Source organism: Melanostigma gelatinosum, assembly GCF_949748355.1.
Source record: "Melanostigma gelatinosum genome assembly, chromosome: 16".
NCBI classification, from domain to species: domain Eukaryota; kingdom Metazoa; phylum Chordata; class Actinopteri; order Perciformes; family Zoarcidae; genus Melanostigma; species Melanostigma gelatinosum.
The window spans coordinates 11749083-11771506 of NC_136649.1; the positions used below are offsets into that span (position 1 = coordinate 11749083).

Sequence of the window (22424 nt, forward strand, 5' to 3'; positions counted from 1 at the left end):
CTTTAATGAAGTGTCTTCCTTTCTCCAAACAGTATCATTCCTCACAAAGTGGGAAATTGGATTTTATTTGGTCCAAATTACAACATTCACGCACCAGTGATTTCTCTAATTATTATAATTTTTTTTTGTAGCATTGGCAAGTCAGGGAAATTATATTTCTGGATCCATAACTTCTGCTGATTTGGATGTATATTTTGCAGCATTACATTTTTCCTATTAATTAAATTGATCTGCTGTATTTTTAAATGGTGCACAAATATCTCACGCCGTCTTGGGAAACAAAAGTTTCACTTTAATACCTCAAATTCATTTTTATATTAATACATATTTTTGAAAGGAAATTTGCGGATGTAGTTGTAACTTTGACTGAAACTATATATTATTATTCAAATTGTATATCGCCTGCTTTTTTTTTTTTATCGTGATTTGTTGCAGGAAAGATGCTATTGCCATGGGACAATTTCTCTCCCATCCTTCGTATCTGATCCTTTGACCCGTCACCCTCGAGTACATTTACCGGCATTCAGACAGCCTAACCACCCACACTTTAATTTGTCTTTGGCTCTGTATTCACGCTTGAGGGGCTCTGAAGGCCCTTTGTGTTTGTGCACTGGATGTAATGCATGGGAAATGGTGGATGTAGCCGGTGCTATGGCCACACACCGCCACGGGGAGAGGAAGGCAACCATCTGGAAATGGCTGCTGTGAAGATGCTGGGTGTTTGCCATGTATCCCCTCAGCCACCGGTGGCCGACAGGTTATTGATTAAACAAATTGGACGCAGAAACCAATTATTTTGTTGTGTTGCTGTGTGGTTTGATCCAACGCCTCGTATTGAGTGTGGGGTGTGTAATGGTTTCGGACAGAAGAAGAAAAGAGGACAAAGACCGAAAGGAGGGAATGTATGAAAGCATGTTTTATACTTACGCAAACATCTTGCCGTTGGTCCGTTTCCTGTTCCAGACAGAGGATCTCATAAGTGATGTGAAATCTTCTACACACATTTGTGGTCCCCAGAGGATAATCCCTACTACCGGCTGATCCCCTGACGACCAGCAGGTTCATATTTTTGTTTTTAGTAACGTGTCTTGAATGCTGTCTGGTGGATTGCCAGGAAGTTTGGTACAGATATTCAGATGATAAATCCGAATGATTTTTGGTGATTCTCAAAATTTTCACTTATCTTGTGAAAGATCTCAACATCTACTAAATTGATTGCTCCGAGATTTTGTACAGACTGGTCACAGATGATGAATCCCACTGACTAAGATGAAGCTGCTGATGAAGAGGAAGTCTCGGCTAATTGTAAATGTTAATTAATTTAGCTTTTGACCAAATACCTGCAAACCTAATGACATTCCCGCCTTGGCTGTACTCAGTTTATTGTTAATTAGCAAATGTTAGCATGCTTATCGAAGGTGGTAAAGATTATATCGTATATTATATAGTAGGTTGCATGCAAAGCATCGGCATGTTAGCATGCTGACGTTAGCATTTAGCTCAGAGCACCAGTTTTCTGAGCACTTCTCATTCATGTTGGCTTAGAAGTTTTTAAAGACTTTAAAGTTAATTTGTATTACCTAAAAAAAAAATGTTATTCAGTTTGATAGGGCCCAAAAGTCACTCATGTATTCTGCTTATTGCAAATGAGCTCGTTGTTAACATAGGACGTTTAGAAGACTTCATGCTGAAAATAGTCTTGTTTTGGATAATGCCTCTTTATTTGTTTTCTCTGAATCCCTCTCTTCTCATATCCAAGCTGACTCTTCATCTGCATATTTCTGCATTCTATTTCCTCCTGCCCGACCCTCCATTATCATGCTCCTCCCATGTCTTCTGCAGTTCCCAGGCCCACCGACAGAGGGCGACAGAGCACAAGGCAGTCTTTATCGAGAGTTGGTGAGTCATACAGTGAGACCGTCACGTACAGACAAACTGCTCAAAACAAGGCCCGGTCTGACTCGGCCATAGGCCTTTTATTAGCGCCAGGGCTATGTTTCCTCACACTCAATAATGATCAAACGAAATGAATGAAATGTTTTCATTCCCCTTCGACATGGGCTGACAATTCATTTGGGCGTCCTTCTACTTGGCTGGTATACTTCCTGGTGTATCCCCTCTGCGATCTCTTGCCTTCTATGCATGTTGTTTTGCTCTGTTATGTATTTACAGTATATACATCTTACTGTACATAATCTCGTATTGCAGCCTCTCTCCGTGGTGCTGAAACAATGAGGTCGCTGTCCGTGGTGCTGATCCCAAATATGACAAGATATGTGATTTTCTTTTTTTAGATCAAAATCTTTCCAAGCTGACTTCACATATGATTCATAAAACTAAATACAAATCATTCAATCATGTCCCTCTTGATACCCCTGCTTGATTGGTGGTTATAGGCCTGCTTTGATTTTTGGATTATTCATGTCGCAAGGTGGGTTTCGACATTCAGACCTTTTACTGACACGTAATTCAATGTTCTTTGTATATTAACACAACATATTGTTTGATTGTGGCATCTTCCGTTAATTCTTAATTTTGATATGATATTGTGATCAAATTCCTCCAGATGTACTAAAATACTTTGTTTTAGTGTGGAGTCTGTCTTATATTGCTTTTTTTTTTTAATTGCTGGCATCCAACCACTAGGAAGTGTATATGAACTGAAAGAAAAATCAAGTGTGGACGGAAAAGGGAGAGGGCAAGCACCTCCCACGTCCTATCTGCGAGGGGGAGAGAGGGAGAGGAAGAGAGAGAGGTAGAGAGAAAGAGAGAGTCTGCTGTGGTGGTGTTAGAAATCGGACGACATGAGCTCTACATGAACCGTGTAAAATGCTTTAAGACGCTTTCGGCGTTTGTCTTGTATCCGTCTATACCAAGGACGAGCCTGAAGCGGAGCTACACTTCACGACCAGGTATGGAGATGCTGCTCATCCCCACATCTCACGCGGAGCTTAGAGATGTTGGTATTCAGTGGCGTAACCGCGGTCCTGCTGCCTGGCTGTCTGTGGAGCGCACACGATCCCTGCTGTTCACGGCCGATATGGGACATCGCGTCTCATTTTCATCATTCATCCGGTTGTCTTAAATGCATCCACACCGGCTGCAATCACGACCCACATATTTGTGTTTGATAACCTCGGTCGTGTGAATGCTATGCAGCCTATTCCCGCACAGCCATATTGGCAGTCAGCAGGGGGGGGGGGGGGGGGGGGGGGGGGGGGGTAGGGGGAGAGATGTCATGGTGTTGGGATTATGATATTGCTTTGATGAGTAAAGGGTGGAGGAAGGAGGGGGGGAGGGGGATTCGCTGCGACTGCGAAATGATGGCACCGTTGCGAGATGGCGATCTTCTGGTATTTATGAATGAACCGAGCAGAGTAGGGTGGTCTGTAATGGCGTTGCGCACCAATCTGCGGACGGACGGCAAGCCCTCTCCTGCCACCCCTTCCTGACTACAGCCGAGACAGAGACGCACGTCAACATATAGACTATACACACTAATAATGACGCCAACGTGACGCATGCAGCCCGATTTCTGTGGCAAATGTCATGGTTAATCCTCCATCTGGACCTGTGTTTCCCTCCCTCCATGCCTGATGTGCTGTTGGTTGTGGGTCTCATGACTAGAGAGGAGAACCATCATGAAATGCAAAAGGAGTTGTGCATCATTTAGGCCGTGTGTGCGTGTGTGTGTGTGAGAATATGTATGTGACTCAACTTCCTGTATGCATTGAACACTGCCAGTCATGTGTGTGTGTGTGTGTGGGGGGGGGGGGGGGGGGGTTGCGAGAGGAGAGAGGCATGGCAGTAAATCCTGTGCTTAAGCTTTAAAGTGTGTGGTTTGGAGTAGCATAGAGATGCTGTTACAGCATGTGTTGGTCGAGGATGGGAGATAAGTGGAAGTGTGAATGGCCACAGTACGGTTGCATAAGAACACTTCTGCTGCTGAGGCAGGACAAAGAAATGGCTCAATACATGGAAACAAAGAAAAACACGCGAGAGGAGACGATGCTGGTTTGCTGACGTTTCTGATGTTGTTGGAGATGAGCATGGATGCTGATAATTGAAATTCCGTTCTCCCCCCCCCCCCCCCCAAATTCTGTTTGGGACGGATGCTCATGTCTGGAAACAGGCAGCTCCACACACATGCACAAGCAGCTTTCAGATATGTTTTGTGGCTTCAGTGAATTAAAAAACAATAATTAATGGTATTTTCTGGGTGCAGTCTCTGATATTTGTATTTATCTTGTTAATTTATAATGAATTATCAACCATACATCCATAGATCCAATATGCTCTTATTGCAGTGTTGCCCATATTTACTGTGGTATAACAGCAATTGTTTTCCTTGAGTGAAAATTCTCCAACAATTTGCCATTTCACCACATACTTTATTAATATCATTATTATAAACGACGATTATATGTTTATTATATGTCCCTTATCAAAATCAACAATTTCAAAGAGCTTTGTTACAAAAACAAAACAACATGAGAGTAATTAAGTGAAAAGAGAAAATTTAAAGTCAAATAGCAATAGCTCACTGTCATGGGGATTATAAAATCAACATGCATTGGCTGACAGTGAGGCATCAGTAGGCCAGAAGATGAAGAAACCCGGCCATGACGTGAAGGCTTCTGGTAAAATGTCGTAGGGAAATGCATTTTCTGAAAAAGAAAAGTAGTTGTTTTTTGAAAGGCTGCCATTTGTCAATGAGTTAAAACGTGTGAATTTGACCCATGTTGTTGCGTATGATATTGCGCATACTTAAATCTTAATGAGTAGCATCATTTCAAGCTTGATTTAAAATTATTTTAGTGTGAAAAGCATGAAACAAAAATGTATTCTCTTCTCAAACAGAGCTTGCCTCCATGAAGCTTTTTGAAGTTAGAGTTAACTGCTGTCTCCTCATGATGTTTAAGTCTGTCTGTTGCTTTGACAGCACAAGTCTAGTCAAGTGCACCATCACTGATGAGCACTCCCGAGCTATATATAACTATATGCTGCAGAACGTCTGCTTTAATACAGATCAATGCTAAAGTGTTGTAGTTGTTCTGACGGCACCAGCTCATACAGTCTTCATTAAACATGACAATAGGCAGGATTGTCGTAGCATAACTAATACAGAGTATTTGACATTTTGTCCAAATATCAGCCATTAATTTACTATCAGCCCCATCCATCTTTAAATCTGTTCAAAGAACTGAGAGAACATTGAAAGTATTTAGTGGTTTGAGATAAAGAAACGGTCAGTTTCGCTTGTAATCCCAGTTTGTTTTGTGGGAGCGTCACAAGCAGTCCGGAGCGGGATTCCCTTGTCGTCTCTATCTACGTTGTTATCAGACGTGGATCAAGTGGTATTATAAAAAAAATCTGTGCTTGGTTGATGCCGTCGGTAGAAAGCAGTGGAGTCAATCCAAAAGCACCAACCCTGTGAGTGTCACCATCTGTCACTGCAGGCGGGCTTCTGCGACACACTACGGCAGTCTGCAATTAGTGCTTCAGTCAGGTCGGTGGCCTTCATAGCATCTAAGAATAGGCTGTCTTGAAAAAATGAATTTGAATACATCATGCAGACTCGAAAACAGACTTGATTGCTGTATTGCTAGTGCCGGGAACTGAATTTCTTTCCTCTTTCTTGGGCCGATTCTGGTGTTAATATCCAGGCGCCTCTGTTTCCCAGATTGCCAGGCCGTGGTATTAGTGGAGTCTTATGGAGAGGCCAGGCGGAGCAACCCAGGGTTCCCCAGGTCAAGCTACTCAGTACTAATACACACTCACAGACTAATTACATGGCCAGCACAGAATCAGCGTGATTATGGTTGCAGGGTTTGATTACAGCTCAGGATTCAATCTGCCAGCAGGGGAAATATTTTTCTAAAATCTTATTAAAAGTGTGCATTTAGTATATATTTCCATTAAGACTTATCAGGAGTATAGTTGCAGGTAGTGAGATGTTTTACTCTGAACACCTGAAGCTGCTGTGTTGAAAATGTGAAAATTGAGGGAAGTCGGCATCTCGCTTGTGAAAAACATGCATCAGGTTTTCCTTTGTTGCCCCTTTTTAAGTGCCCCTCTCTATGGGCAACAACAAGCACTGGTCCTAAGAAGCTAAATGCTAATGATGATACACATTTGGCTTTCACAGTGAAACATGTTTGATTTAATTAATTATTAATTATTAATTATTAAATAATAAATAATAGATAATAAATAATAAATAATAAATAATAAATAATAAATAATAAATAATAAATAATAAATGTTTGGTTGCACTTTAAACAGACGCACCAGTTGCCCTTCTGTTATATTTCTGACAAAGTAGCTGCACAATGGACATTTTCTGTGATATTGAAACTCACTTTTACTGAAATGTACCCCCGAAAATGCTAAATGTAGAGCGTTTGGCCATTCTGGTAAAAGTAATAACACTTTTTGGGGTTGTGAATCGTCAATGAAAAAGCATGAATTGTGCACAGTTCACTGGTGAATTTGCAAAATAGTGCTGAGGGGGAAATTTCTGGAGCCTGTTCTCTGCTTGATCGATGGATCTTCTGCAGAAAACAACCTTCTGGTCGAACTTATATGTGACGTCGTGAGTATCAAGACAGATGTCACCCGCATTGTTTGTGTCTGGCTCTGCTGATATTCCCAATGCCACAGCGTTACTGTCAGTGCATGCTGAGTCAAAGGGATGTTCATGGAGTATCGGAGGGCTTCATCCGGAGCTGCATGTAATCTTATAGGAAGACCACTGGTATCTAAGTCCTGGTAATTGGGTCAATGCAGAGCACGCCAGCTGCACAGAGGAGGTTAAGCTCAATGATTAGCTACTAAGCCAAGACCACAGCGCTGCAATCTCTTGGACAGTCTAAGGTACATACTCCGGTGGTGTATGCTCAATCACAGTATAGATTGACACTGATGAGAGGCAGACACACCCCCATAGTCTCACACACAGCCTTCAAACACCTCAAGCATACCCAAAGGTATGTGTATCCTCTCATGCGCACACACACACACACACACACACACATAGCCTGACTTTGTTGTTGTTGAATGACGTAATGCAGGGGTTAATGCAAATAAGAGGAGTAGGATTAGATGTTTCAATTGTATGTTTTAAATGTCGTCCTATTTTCTTACATTATTCAGAATCTTTCAGAGGACGTGAAATGATTGTTTCTATGCTCACATTAATTAGTTGATTGCACATATCTAAGTGTACAGGTGTAATACATAGCATTTAGTTTGTAAAGACATTCGTCAAGTGTTCTTCCATTGAAGGATGATGCACTCCTCTGTGAAACAAGAACATTTTTCAATCTCTTGGACTGAGTTCTTTAAAGAAATAGTAGACATTTTTTGGGAAATACACTTCCTTCTTGATGAGAATCAGATAAGAAGATTCATACCTGTCCGTTAAATACAGGCAGCAACATCCGGTTCTGAAAAGTGAAGCCAATGTGGAAGTGCCTTAAACTTGCATTCTTTCTAATAGCCAGCAGGGGGCGACTCCTGTGGTTGCAAAAAGAAGTCCGATTGTATGGAAGTCTATGAGAAAATGACCTACTTCATACTTGATTTATTATCTCAGTGAACATTAGTTTATGGTCTCAATCTCCAGTTTCAAGTCTTCTTCAATATAGTGTGATGTTCATAAATTAAGTTCCCATTTGGAATAAAATAGATGACCAGGCAGGGTAGCTTTAGGGCGTGGTTACCTTGTGGTTGGTAGGTTGCTACCACGGCGTTGTCCGGTCTGGGAGTCGTCCACATTCTCGACTTACAACTTTAACCCTTTCACAATGTTTCATTAAGCGTTCGGTTGCACCTAACTCCACCCTCTCAAAAACCAAGATGGTAGCGAGCAAAATGCCGAACCTGAGGCTTCAAAACAGCATGACGCTGCCACTATGAGATTCTGAAGAGCAGACATTCTGTAGGTCTCCATCCAACGACAGTAAACTAGTTTAGATTTATTGGAGGGATCTAAAACTTGCAAAGCAATATTTCAGCCAGTCATTTCACAATAATAAATATTTTATGATATTATTATATTATATTTTTTAAACTTTCATCTCTTTACACAAAATATTTTACATATTTTTAAACACGGCAAGAGTCACGCAACACTGTACACTCTCTATCCAATGAGTGGACATATTCCATAGATTTAACTCTGACGGATTTGAAAGTAATGTTTCCTTTATTTGCATCATCTCCCGCCAACACACACACACACACACACACACACACACACACACACACGCCGCAGGAACATGTTAGGGCTTATCCTCTCTCTTTTAGTACAGTGACAGATAAACTATTTCACATTCACAATTCTTACATTAACTCCAACAGCTTATCAAAGATTTTAAAATAAGCACATGAGAGCGTTTTCATTTGTGCGTTCTGTTAGCAGGTGTGAACACAGTGAGAGAGCAGCGTGACTGAATGTGTGAGACTGGATCTAAATGTATAAATTCAACTTCCACAGCCTGCTCACACCTAATGAAAAGGCCTGGGTCTTTAAATAGCTCGAGCTAAAAAAAAAAAGCAGATTAATCTCTTGTTACACGCACACTTGAAACACTTGCGCTGATGTGTGCACAGGGAATCTTTTGCTTGACTGCACAGACACACACACACACACACGTTCACAAACTTTGTGCAGGTTTCAGACATGGTGTGTGTGTGTGTGTGTGAGTGGCCAGAATATTTCAGACAACCTCGAGGCGATAATCTTTTGATCCCGTCAAACTCCAAATAGCCGTGTATCCTCAGCATTCCAGTGTCCACGGCTTTCTCAACAAGACACCATGGGACCGCTTTGAGGGTGTCTATTTAATCACGCTCTTGATCTGTTGAATGGCATCGTGTTTGATGTTGGTTAATGCGCTTCCTTTGTGCTGCTGCATAAGTAGCTCTCTTGAGGGAAATTATGTGCATATTTTTGCTAAAGGTGACATTTCCTTGCTTGCTCTGTGAAATAAACGACTGGAGATGTCTGCCTTGCGTCTATTTTCTGACTCAGAGTAGAGGAGGCCTGTTTGGTCTGTGCCAAAGCTATTTGCTAATGGAGTTTGGCTGCACTGCCAAAGATACATTTATAGTATACCATTAATTCATTAAGAAACTGCAGTCCTCTCATTTCAAATAAAACAAGAGAAGAGGAGGGAGCAAAGGGAGAGAGACAGCTTGCGTTTTGGAGGAGTGTCGTTAATCTCAGAGGCCTGGTGTCAAGGACAAAATGTTGATGGAGCCGAAGTACAGATTGTGTGTGTGTGTGTGTGTGCGTGTGCGTGCGTGCGTGTGTGTGCTTTCATGTGTATGCGTGTCACTGGGAGGTTGCACCTGTGTGTGCAGTTAGCTGCTGACAGAGGGAGGGAGGCAGCTAATTTTAGTTCAGGTGAAAGCGGAGGAAGGTTTTGATGAGCAGGATTGTTGTTGTGGAGCTGAAATCCCCGACCAAAAGGACCAGCAGGCACCGAGCGAGGAAGGATGACAGACTGACAGGACCCAGACAGACGAGCCCCATCGATCAAAAGCACAGCGGCGGCCTCAGTTTATTGATCAAACAGCATGGAGGCCTGGGGAGTTAGCGAGCAGGAGACGGGGGAGAAAAGGCAGCAGGTCAAAGAGAAACATTTTCAAGATGCAATAATTCAGAGGAAAGAGATACAGAAGGAATATTTACAAGCATTATGCAGTTTTAAGAGCGAGCATGTGATCACAGACGCATCGACATATCAGCTTTAAAACACAGAAACAATACCAGTCCATACTTATTTAAGATATTTGGCTTTACCTTTCTGTAAACTGTAAAATGACCAACACAATAGAAGTTGTTCAAAGGATGATTCTGGTTTATTAGAACTTGGGTCTTGTTTTTGTGGTGTTGGACATATTTTCAATCTCTACAAATATCACTGTACTCACCAAGTTGCTTAGATCTGGGAACACAGCTATGCTGCTACAAATAGGTGAGACAGGGCAAGAAGTCTGCTGTTTGGCCAAATGTATTTGGAAGAGGAAAAGAAGACAATCTAGAATAAACCTTTAGAGTGTATAGACGGACTCATTGTTTCAACTTTGACCTAGAAGTTAAACCCTGTGCAGGCAGGGATTGTTATTGCCATTTCCGATGTTTCACGTTTAGCTTTACATCAAAATAAAGAGGCTTACATCATCGGGCTAAACTTTAAGCTTTTTTTACAGCCTGTCTGATCACGTGACCACGTCTGACTCTATTGTAGCAACGTTGGCGTTTTCCCAAATCTCTGCAATTACTCTCAACTTGCAGTCATTCATTTTTTGGGCACTTGAATTAGAAATTCAGCAGATCGTTACTGAGAATCATTAGCATTCATTTGGAGTTATGTTTGTGGTCATCAATATTCACTCTCCTTTTCGCTCTTTTTTGGTCTCCACTGACTCATGTGGGGAATATTTGGCTCATGTTAAATGCTGCACTTTGTTCACCAGCTATAGTCGCTATATTGTCTTTCTGTTGTTTGGTGCTGAGCAGGTATAGTGCACACAGTGGGTAAATCAGAGCTTTTGTGCAGTAAACAGCTGCCTGCTCCTGCCAAAAGCTTTGAGAGTGAACCGAAAACGAATTAACTCAGAGGCCTGAAAATCAAAACAATCAGCCGAAACTCGCTTTAAATCTCTGTAAAGCCGAGAACTGCTGCAGATTATCACTGGAGACACTTTGTTTTCACATTGTCATGTGGTGCATCAGTGTGGAAATGATTGATTATAGCTGCTTCAAGCTGATCCCTTTTTTTTCTCATTCATCAGGTGGCTAGAACTAATAAGCAACTGTTTGCTAACAGTTCACCAAATCAAATCAGTTATTGCAGGTTTACGCATTTATCTCGGAATCTAAGCTTCAGCCACACTGGAAAATCTTGTCGACAGGCAACATTTAGACCGATTTTTGACAGTATCCTTCCCCATCACAAAAAGTGCATCATCCTTGGAAGGCTCCGGAGAGCCATTAAACAAGAGTTTCTTCACAGTCTGCAGACTTATGAGCAGAGGACAGAAGCTCATCTGCAAATTAAACGGTGGCTCTGTGTGCAGCATGAATAACGAAACGCTCTTATATGTCACCCAGACTTGCAGCTATAGATCGACTATAAAACTCAAGAGGCACTCCCTGAATCCCTATTTATTTTGAACTCCTTGACTGATATTATCTAGAACCTGGCAATGCAATTACAGAGGCCCTGCCATCAATAGTGGATTCCAGCAGTGCAAGCGTGACAGAAATCCACTTATTCCATCTAGTATTGATGTCAATTTACTGTTTCATTACAGCCGGAGCTCAGAGAGCCGCACATGATCACAACTGAACGAGTGTCTTATTATAGGACCTTAAAGCAGGTTTAGAACCACAGCGGATAAATAATGCAACAGATACAATGCGTTATCATGCACAGATGCTCAGCAGACACAGGCACTTACGAAGATAGTGATAGATTAGGTGTGAAGACATTGCTCGGATGCGTGTGTATGAGCTGCAGCCATTGAGAGTGAAGATTTGTAGGGTCCTTCAATGTGCAGTGTTGCTATTAACTGCAAATCAGGTTTATTATGGCGTTGGAATTCTTTGTTTTTATCTGCATATTCTTTTTACTTAACAGTGTAATATGTTACAGCCTGACTGCACTCAATGTTTAGTTTTAGCATTTTATGGGGATCTTTTGGCAAAAATATAATGTAATATGAAAAAGAATGTTTTCTTGAGTGTATAATCACCTGCAAATTAGAGTTGTTTCATTTTTGTTGTCTTTGAATGAGCCGGCTAGGGAATGGGGCTTCTTCACAGAGCCGGCTGCATTTTTCCAACCCAGAACTGGCATATCATTGGAAATTGGCCTTTTACAATTATATACCGAACTTGTTAGCAAGCAGTTACATTATCATTCATTTTGAGTTGTGTACGTTCTGTGTTGTACGGGCTGTAACACCAAAACAATGAGCTGAAAAACGCCCAAAGGCTCTGAGAGCTGAACAGAACTGCAGAGTCTGTAATAATTCTGTTAATTTGTCACTAGACGCAATTTCTTTCCACATATACATAGTTATTTGATCAATTATTGATATGAAAATATTGATGAGAGCAGCTTTAATTAGTTTTAGTCTATATTTTCACTGATAGGCTGTGCTTGGATCCATAGAAAGAAGCCCAACAGAGACACTGAAGTGAATCAGTTTTAGTTTATGTTTATCGGTCTTTTTATACATTAAATATGTACAAATTATCACACACACACATATGGCCTCATGTAATCCAATGCAGCAGTCCTGCTGCTTTTGTGACGCTAATAATGTTCTGTTGTGTTCGAGTTGCTGGTGTGTGCTGTATCGGATTGTGTTGTGTTATACATGACTTCATGTTATTGTTTTTCTCCTGTGCTACAAGGACTCTCTGTCTCTTCCAGGGTTTGCTGCAGTTGCTAAAAGTGATAAATAAGGAAACGCTGGAATGGTTTTGGGGTTGAAACTGTGACACCGCGAACAGTATTGATCAAGGAAATGCCTGCGTCAGGTGAAACACTTGGAGCCTCACCAACCTCGTCCTCTCTAATTTGTGGTCTGGCGTCACAGTCAGACCGCGAGGATAGTTAGAGTGCTTTCACACCCACTGGCCTGAGGTCGAGTCCCACCAGCGCTCCCCTTCCTGTTCCTCCATCTGCTTTGTGATCTGCTGATTTGCTAAAATTCCTCTTTGCTAAAATGACCATCTCCTCCCCACCCCTCTCCCTTCTCCCCCTGCATCCTCCCCCATGCCCCAAACCCTCGCCATCATAGGTGTAACACTGTCTTAAGCCTGAGGGGGGCAGAATGCCGGAGCAGAGCAACGACTATCGTGTGGTGGTGTTCGGGGCGGGGGGAGTGGGGAAGAGCTCCCTGGTGCTGCGCTTCGTGAAGGGCACCTTCAGGGACACCTACATCCCCACGGTGGAGGACACCTACCGCCAGGTGATCAGCTGCGATAAGAGCGTGTGCACCCTCCAGATCACCGACACCACTGGGAGCCACCAGTTCCCGGCCATGCAGCGCCTGTCCATCTCTAAAGGCCACGCCTTCATCCTCGTCTACTCCATCACGAGCAAACAGTCCCTGGAGGAGCTGAAACCCATTTACCAACAGGTGGGGAGTAATTGTGTGTGTGTGTGTGTGTGTGTGGATGGCTGGGTTGACTACCTGAGTGTGTGCTGTAAACTTTACATGTATTATAACTAAATACAGAATGGCAATACAGGATACATCTTTTACTTTGATTACTTCAGGGATGAAATGCAATACTTTGTGCTTTACAGAAAATCAAACAATCATTAAAAATGTGTAATAAAACAAGGATAAATAAAATAATGTGTAATATTTCTCTTTGGATGTTAAGATTACCACCAAATCAATGTTTTGGGTGTTTATAATGTGCCCTCACCAGCCAGAACATAACAAGCTGTCCTCTTGTTCTCCTTCTCCTCTGCAGGTCTTGGCCATAAAGGGCAACGTTGAGGCCATCCCCATCATGCTTGTGGGCAACAAGAGCGACGAGACCCTGCGGGAGGTGGAGACCAAGGACGGGGAAGCCCAGGCCAACCAGTGGAAGTGCGCCTTCATGGAGACGTCGGCCAAGACCAACCACAACGTTACCGAGCTCTTCCAGGAGCTCCTCAACCTGGACAAGAAGAGGAACATGAGCCTCAACATCGACGGCAAGCGCTCGGGGAAGCAGTCCCGCGCCGAGAGACTGAAGGGCAAATGCAGCGTGATGTAAATCCAGGAGAAGAGGAAACAAGAGGTGGAGGTTGAGAGGGGGGGGGGGGTACAGAGAAAAGCGAAATAAGGAAGACGAGGGATTGGAGGGACTCACTAGACGTATCAGTCAGAGCTAAACGTCTGGAAGGTAGCAGGAATCTCATCATCCACATCCTCCTCTGTTTGACTGGTGCATTCACAAACACATCTCAGCAGTTATTTTGACAACATACAGGATTTCAGTTCCGAACCTCACATCCATGTGCATTCTGCTGGAAGGCGAGATGAGGGGCGGCTGACGCAGAATATTGAGAGGCAGATTAAAATCAAGACGTGCGCGTCGCAGATGAATTACCTGTGGACGTCAGCCATGGTCGGAAGAAGCGTGGGTGTGGACTTTTGCGTCATCCGAGTGCCACAAAACCTGGCTGAGAAGCTCATCGAGACCCCGGACTGCAATGAATACCACAGACTGCAGCATCCCCTGAAAACAGGCTGAAGGTTTCTGATCTACATGAAACATTTAGTGTCCCTCCCTCCCTGCTCAGTTCCCTCGTCATCCCAGCACCCTCAGCCTTCGCATACACCCCAAATACTATAACAAATATAGAGAAATGTAATGTATGTGTGAACAGAGCCGACAAAGTTCGTCAAGCTCACTCATCGGGTAGAAACACGATTTTAAGAGACTGAGGTGTCCGTCATGCTGAGCGCAGAACCCAAAGGTTTTGAGACTGCCAGCGTGACGGACATTAAATCAGCAGCAAAACATGCGGCCCAGCTACATCCCAGAGCCACTCCTGAGGACTCTGATCTCTACAAACAAGGCATATTTCAATACATTCCATCTAGTCTACATCAGCACTGCCCAAACCAGTCCATCAGTCACAAGAATAGGGTGAAGTTTGAAGCATTAAAGCTTCGTCTTTTCATCTGCTCCTAATCATCCCTTCAGAAAGATTTAAAAAATACCATAATTAACCGTCATCAAGCTGTCATCATCACACATCACACAGAATGGTTCACACACACTTTTACACACACACAGCATGCACACAAATGCATTCATGCAAGAGTAAAAAAAAAAGAGAAAAAAGTCAATCTGAGTAACACTGTTGACTGATTACATGAAGACAAACAGGGCTCACTCAGCCTCAATGCCCTCACGTTGCACTTTATATCATAAACACACATGCGCACACACACACAACTGTAATTTGTCATGTTTTTGCCGATATGTTAAGTTTTAACGATCTCCACATAATACAGAATATCCTCCTGGAGCCATTAAATAGCTCCACATATGTCCAAAGTGCATGAATTCACCCGTTTTCACGCAGGAGCTCTGAATATTGTACAAAGTCTACACAGGACAGCCAAAAGCACAATACTTTTTTACCAACATATCTATTTGTACATTTATTTGTGTTTCTTTCCCTTTTTTTGTTGGTATGTTTTCCTTGTTTGTCTTCTTTGTGCGATTTTCAGCTTCAACATTTATTCACCAGTCCTAAACATGGAGAAATAATCGCATCATGATCACCGGTAGCTTCTCCGTCTCAATATAGATGTAAAGTGTTTTATTCCTCCGGTGCATGGCACAATGAGGTTGTGGTTCTGCTGCACAACAGGGTATCGTGATGTGACCGGTCAGCTGTGGTCGCGAATGCTCGTATATGCGACAAAACCCCCACAAAATTGTAGGTCGCATAGGACAAAGTGGATGGGCATTATTTGTCTACTTTTCTCCATCGCTCAGGCGGTTTTAACAACAATTTGGTTGGAGGATAATCTGCTCCTGTACTGTTAAACCCAAAGACACAGATGATGCCCCTTTTTAGTGCCCATCGCTTTGAAAAAAAAAAAAGACAAAAGCACAGCAACTGTTTCCGTCTGTCTCCTTCTCTGTCTTTGTGTGCAGCAGAGTCAACACCTGGGCACTTTAGGGTGACGTTTTACTTGAAGACTTGCTTATTAATCAGCAATGCCTCATTTATAAGCACCATTGTAAAATGTCCCTCCTGCATTATTCACGCCCACAGAAAAACTATTTAAAATAGTGTAGTTATTGTAAATAAAGCATATTATGGTAGTTGACTGACATGTTTATAAGAGCTTCAAGTAAGATGTTACCCATGTAAAGAAAAACTGTACCCGCTGTCTTTCTGGGAATAAGTCCTTTGTAACCAGGAAATGTTGTTACAGTAGGAGGTTCGATGTTGCTATGTACTGTAATATACAGCTTAATAATGATGCTCATGATATATTGTATTTGACACATCCACTCTTCACATCTATCAATCAGATTACAGCAAAATGTGAATATGTAACTAAAGGTTCCACTCCATGGCTGTTGCCTTTTTTTCCCATTCTGAAAGCTGAATGAATCCGTTGGTATCGATGTGTTTGCACTAATGTGAGGTCCTGTTAAACTCCAACATTAGCAATGTAAAATACCCTTTACCTGTTCGATGCCAGGAATGCTCACTCGTACTCTCTCTTCTGATTTTATTTCATCAATTCATATTTTGAAAAAAAAAAAAAAAGTTGTATTTGAAATAGTTTGTCTTGGTTCGTTTTAGATGCCTGAAGGATGGAGAGATATCTGTCATGTACCAACCTGATGTGTCCTTCTAGAGGTTAAAAAGCTAGAAAAACAAGAGTTGGAAGTTATCTGTAAAACTATCAGACAGTTCTGACCTGATCTGATGTGTAGCTACCGGCAGCGGTGGTGCACACGCTGCATAAATATGAGCTCGGCACGTCTGGTTGCTTCACGCAAACGCCAGCTTGCGAGCGCATGTTTGTGCAATCTGTCGTTCTGCTGACGTCTACAGGAAACTGTCGTTGTTCATGTCCCTGCTTGGAATATGATACAGCAGGGAGGGGGAAACAGTGACACAGCGCGCAATAGCAGCATGGACAACAAGCTTGAGCGAGAGGCTGCACTATTATTAGAAATAGTGTGAAAATATGGAGTGCATTAGCTAACGAGGCTGTATAAGATTCAAATGTGCTGGCATGTGAGGAGGCGTGCGTGGGAAGTGCGTGAGCGTTGGTTGAGTTTCTTGGGCTGTGTGAGTGAAATGCTGGCATGAATTAGGACAGACACCTCTGCCCCCATCCTCCCATGGCCCGTCTCATCTCGTTTATCAATGAAGCATACTCACTGCTGCTGTCTGTGTCTGTGCGTGTGACCATGAGTGCATCCATGTATGTGCGCAATCAGCCACCTAGTTGCAGCCCTTCACTCTGGCCTGCGTGTGTGTGTGTGTGTGTGTGTGTGTGCATGTTTGTGTGCTGTACCACCTTATGAAATGTCTGTCAGACATTTGAAGCTTTCCTGTGCAGAATGCCTACACATTTCTGCATGAGTCATCCTGCTCTGCTTTAACAAAAAACACACACACGCAGACAAGCATATAACGGGCATGGAGGCAAAATAGACAGACTGCATGCTCTTAGCTACACACACACACACACACTCTTTTTCACGCATATTACATTCACACAGGCCTTGTCAGTGAGCCAGATTCTCTCACAGTCTTGTGTTCTGCTCTGCACTGTTGTACAGGCACCACTGTCAGCACTACTCCTCCATAAATCACCTGTGTGCCCCCTGAAATGTTGAGTTTCCTTCACATTCATACCTCAGACTTTATTATTATTTTTTTGGTGTTGTGTAAGTCAGTTGCACTAAAACAGAAGGAAGGCCGACCCTGCTCACATCTGATTGTAGATAGTTGTAAATAGTGTTCAAAGGACATAATATGTCAGAGAGGAGAGTGTGCAGAGAAATGTATGTTGTGGTGGGAAGATGTGTTTCCTCCAAAGTGCCCAATTCAAAGTAACACAGCAAATCTAAGAGTTTCCTTCAGAGGGGAGCTACTTGGTGACTTTATGTCAACTTCACCAGCTGTCATGAAGTCTTAAAACGTTGGACTTTTTTTAAAGTGTCCTGCAAGATAAACAGCCTATTGAGTGAAAAGAGGAAAGCTACGGAAGCCCAAAGTGACCAATATTAGATGTGAAATTCTGAAATATTTACGATGAATGTTTAAAATTCTGCTCGTTATTGTCAAATCCAGTTTCTTTTCACAATAAGAGCTTACTGCAGATCTTTTTTCATTTTTTTTCAGGGTTTTTATTTCCAAATGTTGCTTTACAGTTTTTATTTTTCCGAATGAACATTTATTTGACTATTTCACAGTTTTTGGTTAAATTATGTCATGTGATTATTTATTTCATGATGTCATTGTAATTAATATTGGACACTTTGGGTCTCCATTGGAATCTACATTGGCAGCACCTCAGACAAGGTGAAGTTCACCTCACCTTGTCGGAGGTAACTGGGTTCTTAAGAGCACGTTGGTGTACAGCAGAGGAAGTGTGGTTCACATGCGTTCTTCCACAGCAGGATGGGAAACAGGACCCTAAACGACGGGCAGTCAGTGAAACATAAAGACACCAGAAAGGTTCTGGTTTATAGTCGAACTTATGTCCCATTAACTCATTCCTACCAACGAGGGCAGTTTACAGTCCTTTGAGTCAGGGGCAGAGGATCTGATGGAAATCATTGTTGGAGGATGAGTGGAAAACGGACCGTGTTAACCTCTCCGGCTCAGCCCTTTACATCTTGTCTGATCCACCCAGATCCTCACAAGCTATTTTTTTGCTGACAGGGGGCGTAAAGTGGGGCATTTAGACTCGGTGGGTGATGTAGTTTGGTACTATCCTGTCTCTCTGGCCCTTCATTCCTGCATGGTCCCTATTGGTGTTCCAGCCAGCATGAGAACAAGGACACAAACTGTGAATCATCTTTGTATTCTTTGAATAAAATTCCTCAGCAGCATTTAAGGCTTCGGTGTTGCAAATATTTTCATTTCTTTTAAGCACTTATTGTTTTCTGTAAATTAATCTATTAGTTTATATGTTTTTTCTGTTGGGACTATTTATTTATTTATTTAACTTATTACGATGTATAGATATTTATTCTAGCAATAGTCTTCCTGTTAATTAAGATATACTGTGCTGATGCATCCTCTGAATAACTGAAAATAACACACATATATATATATATAGATGATAATAATAATCAAATCTGCAAAATGATTTTCCTAATAAAAAATGTGAACTGAGGAGTGTTTCTTGTGTTTTTGATGTTGCTCCGCTCACCACCGGTGTATGATGAATCAACGTCAACTGTGCTAAAGGTTTGATGGCTCTGTCGATCGGTCGGCCCCACTGAAATGTTGTTTGATGGATTGCCATGATATTTTATTCAGACATTCATGGTTCCCAGAGGATTAATCCTCCATGACTTATGTGTTCCCCTGATGACTCTTCTTCTGACATCACATACGTTTGAGTCAGATATCTCAACAACCATTTGATGGATTGACATGAAATTTGCTTCGGACATTCATTCATGATGCATTTCTCTCCTTTTGGTCACCCCTATATGCATGTTGTCAGTTCAACATTTAAATTTGTTCAAAACTTTACCTGCAAAACTAATGACATTCTCATCAGCCTCTGCTGTGGTTTGTGTTTAGTGCTAATTAGCAAAATATTAGCATGCTAACAGTGTTGAAGGTAGTATACAGATTTACTCAAAAAAGTTAAATCAGCAATACTTCAATATAAAATGTATATCCTACATTGAAAGTATTATGTAAAAGTACATGAAGTATTAGCAAACATAAATAGCATAGCACATATTATCCTGCCACCTTTATATATATATATGTGTGTATATATATATATATATATACATATATATAAAGGTTTGATGGCTCTGTCGATCGGTCGTACATACATACATATATAATATGTATGTATAATATATATATATATATATGTATATATATACATATATATATATATATATATATACATATATATATATATAACAATTATTACTGATGCCTTATGTGTAAGTAGCATTTATTGTAGCAACAAGGCATCGTATTCTAAGGGCTCATATGTTTTATACTTTCACACGCAACTAAGTAACTATAAAGCTGTAAATACAGCTAGTGGAGTAAAAACTACAATATTTCCCTCTGAACGGCAGTGGAGTAGACATATAAAGTAGCATGACATGGAAATACTTAAGTAAATGAAGGCTATACTTCGTTTGGAAGCCTAAACTCTAGCAGACCTGCTCCCACTCTCACTCCTCCCTTCACTCTCACTCCTCCCTTCACTGTCACTCCTCCCTTCACTCTCACTCCTCCCTTCACTCCCACTCCTCCCTTCACTCCCACTCCTCCCTTCACTCTCACTCCTCCCTTCACTCTCACTCCTCCCTTCACTGTCACTCCTCCCTTCACTCTCACTCCTCCCTTCACTCTCACTCCTCCCTTCACTGTCACTCCTCCCTTCACTCCCACTCCTCCCTTCACTCTCACTCCTCCCTTCACTGTCACTCCTCCCTTCACTCTCACTCCTCCCTTCACTGTCACTCCTCCCTTCACTCCCACTCCTCCCTTCACTCTCACTCCTCCCTTCACTGTCACTCCTCCCTTCACTCTCACTCCTCCCTTCACTCTCACTCCTCCCTTCACTCCCACGCCTCCCTTCACTCCCACACCTCCCTTCACTCCCACTCCTCCCTTCACTCCCACTCCTCCCTTCACTCTCACTCCTCCCTTCACTCCCACTCCTCCCTTCACTCCCACTCCTCCCTTCACTGTCACTCCTCCCTTCACTCTCACTCCTCCCTTCACTGTCACTCCTCCCTTCACTCTCACTCCTCCCTTCACTCCCACTCCTCCCTTCACTCCCACTCCTCCCTTCACTGTCACTCCTCCCTTCACTCCCACTCCTCCCTTCACTCCCACTCCTCCCTTCACTCTCACTCCTCCCTTCACTCCCACTCCTCCCTTCACTCCCACTCCTCCCTTCACTGTCACTCCTCCCTTCACTCTCACTCCTCCCTTCACTCTCACTCCTCCCTTCACTGCCACTCCTCCCTTCACTCTCACTCCACCCTTCACTCTCACTTCTTAACCCTCTAACATCTGCTTGGGGATGCTGTGCCCAGCGCAGTTGCTATGGAGACAGTGTGACGTTGACGACTGTTGTCACATGAGAGTGTGGTGTGACCCTGGTGGGGACAGAGATGCGTTACGACAGCCCCCCCCCCCCCCCCAAAAGGGACACTGTGGCGAAGCCCTCTGCTGTGTCTTAATGAGACGATGCTCGTGTCCACAAACACACGCAGAGACATGCACACGTGTGCTTCTAGTCATTTGGGAAAGTCTGTGTATTACAGCTCAGAGCAGGCAGGGACAAACAAAAAAAGTGTGGGTGGGTGTCACCTCTGTCAGCCTGAGAGCATCTTTCAGTCGTGACTCATGGGCTTCCACCGCTCATTTCTGAGAAGATGAAGAGCCCCACTGTACTCACGCTGCCTCCTCAACAAGGAGGGGGGGGGGGGGGGGGGTTGCAGAGGGAATACAGAGCGTGGAATCGGAGAAGGAAGTGAGACACATAAGGGGGGGGGGGGGGGGGGGTAGGGTGGTGCTGAAAGATATGGCTAAAAGGTGATGAAATGAGAGAGAAATGTATAGGCATAAGCATAATTTCACACATCATTGGAAACGAGGCCAATGCGGTATTCTGTGTGAGTTATAAATAGTTCTCGTGTGGTTATAATAAGTACTTCAGGTTTCCATACAGCCACGAGGAAGACATGGCTGTAGAAGTGTGTGTGCATCAAAGCAGCTCTATCGAATGCACATCTCCGTCAATGTCAGCATCACCAGGGTTTCATGGACCCAACAAATGAAGATTAGGGTAAAAAAAAGAATCTCCTACTCATCAGACCTGTTGTCACCTCTTCACCCGAATCGTCCACATTCAGCCAATGATCATGCAGCAGATGCAGCACTTTTAAGCTCCGTGTGGAGGAGTGGACTATCAGCTCTGATGCGTGTTTACGCCGGGCCTGCCAGGAATAGCAGCAGCGGCCCACACCTCCCCGGAGTGGACGGAACTATACAGTTGGGTGAAGGGCGCCACCGTGTGGCAGCACAGCGCAGTGCCGTCATGTGGAGCGGAGGCACAGCGACTGTGAGGTAGACAATTCGACACGTATACGTGCAGGTTCCATTTGCATCATGGTAGAGTTGCGACATATGGCTTATTTTATGCACATCTTGCAGCAGAAAAACAAATTACAAGCCAGTGTACTTTATTGAGCACGAACTAGTCCAAAAGTACCATGGATAGAAATAATGGTCATGCAGTCTTCATTTAATGCATGCACCGATGAGGGAAATCAAAGTCAAATCAATTAATTCAATTAAATCCGGAAACATATTACAGCTTTAACACATTAGACACATTTTTCTATTGCATTTAGGGTGTGCTACTTATCACATGTTATAATTAGAAGAATATTTAAAGCAATATGTTGGAGACGTTTGAAATAAACGAGAAAAAATATCTTAAATATTTGGGCCACTCAAAAAAGATTATACAGCGTTTGTGATAAGGCTAGTATTTTTTATTTATTTTCATAAGAATGAAAATATTCAGGCAAATTCGAGTAATCTATTGAATAGTTTCATGCAATCTGAGCTATCATTATAGATCAAAATGATCAGAATTGTGCTGTTATACAGGCTATAAGTTGT

General features: G+C 42.7%; 1 protein-coding gene across 1 annotated transcript; it reads left to right on the plus strand.

The window, feature by feature from the left end:
* Positions 1 to 12858: 12858 nt before the first annotated feature.
* diras1b (DIRAS family, GTP-binding RAS-like 1b) lies at positions 12859 to 13798 on the plus strand (the record flags this gene model as incomplete). Its single annotated transcript, XM_079285960.1, has 2 exons — positions 12859 to 13167; positions 13511 to 13798. 2 exons carry the CDS (start codon positions 12859 to 12861, stop codon positions 13796 to 13798), a joined length of 597 nt encoding a protein of 198 aa, XP_079142086.1.
* Positions 13799 to 22424: the final 8626 nt, after the last annotated feature.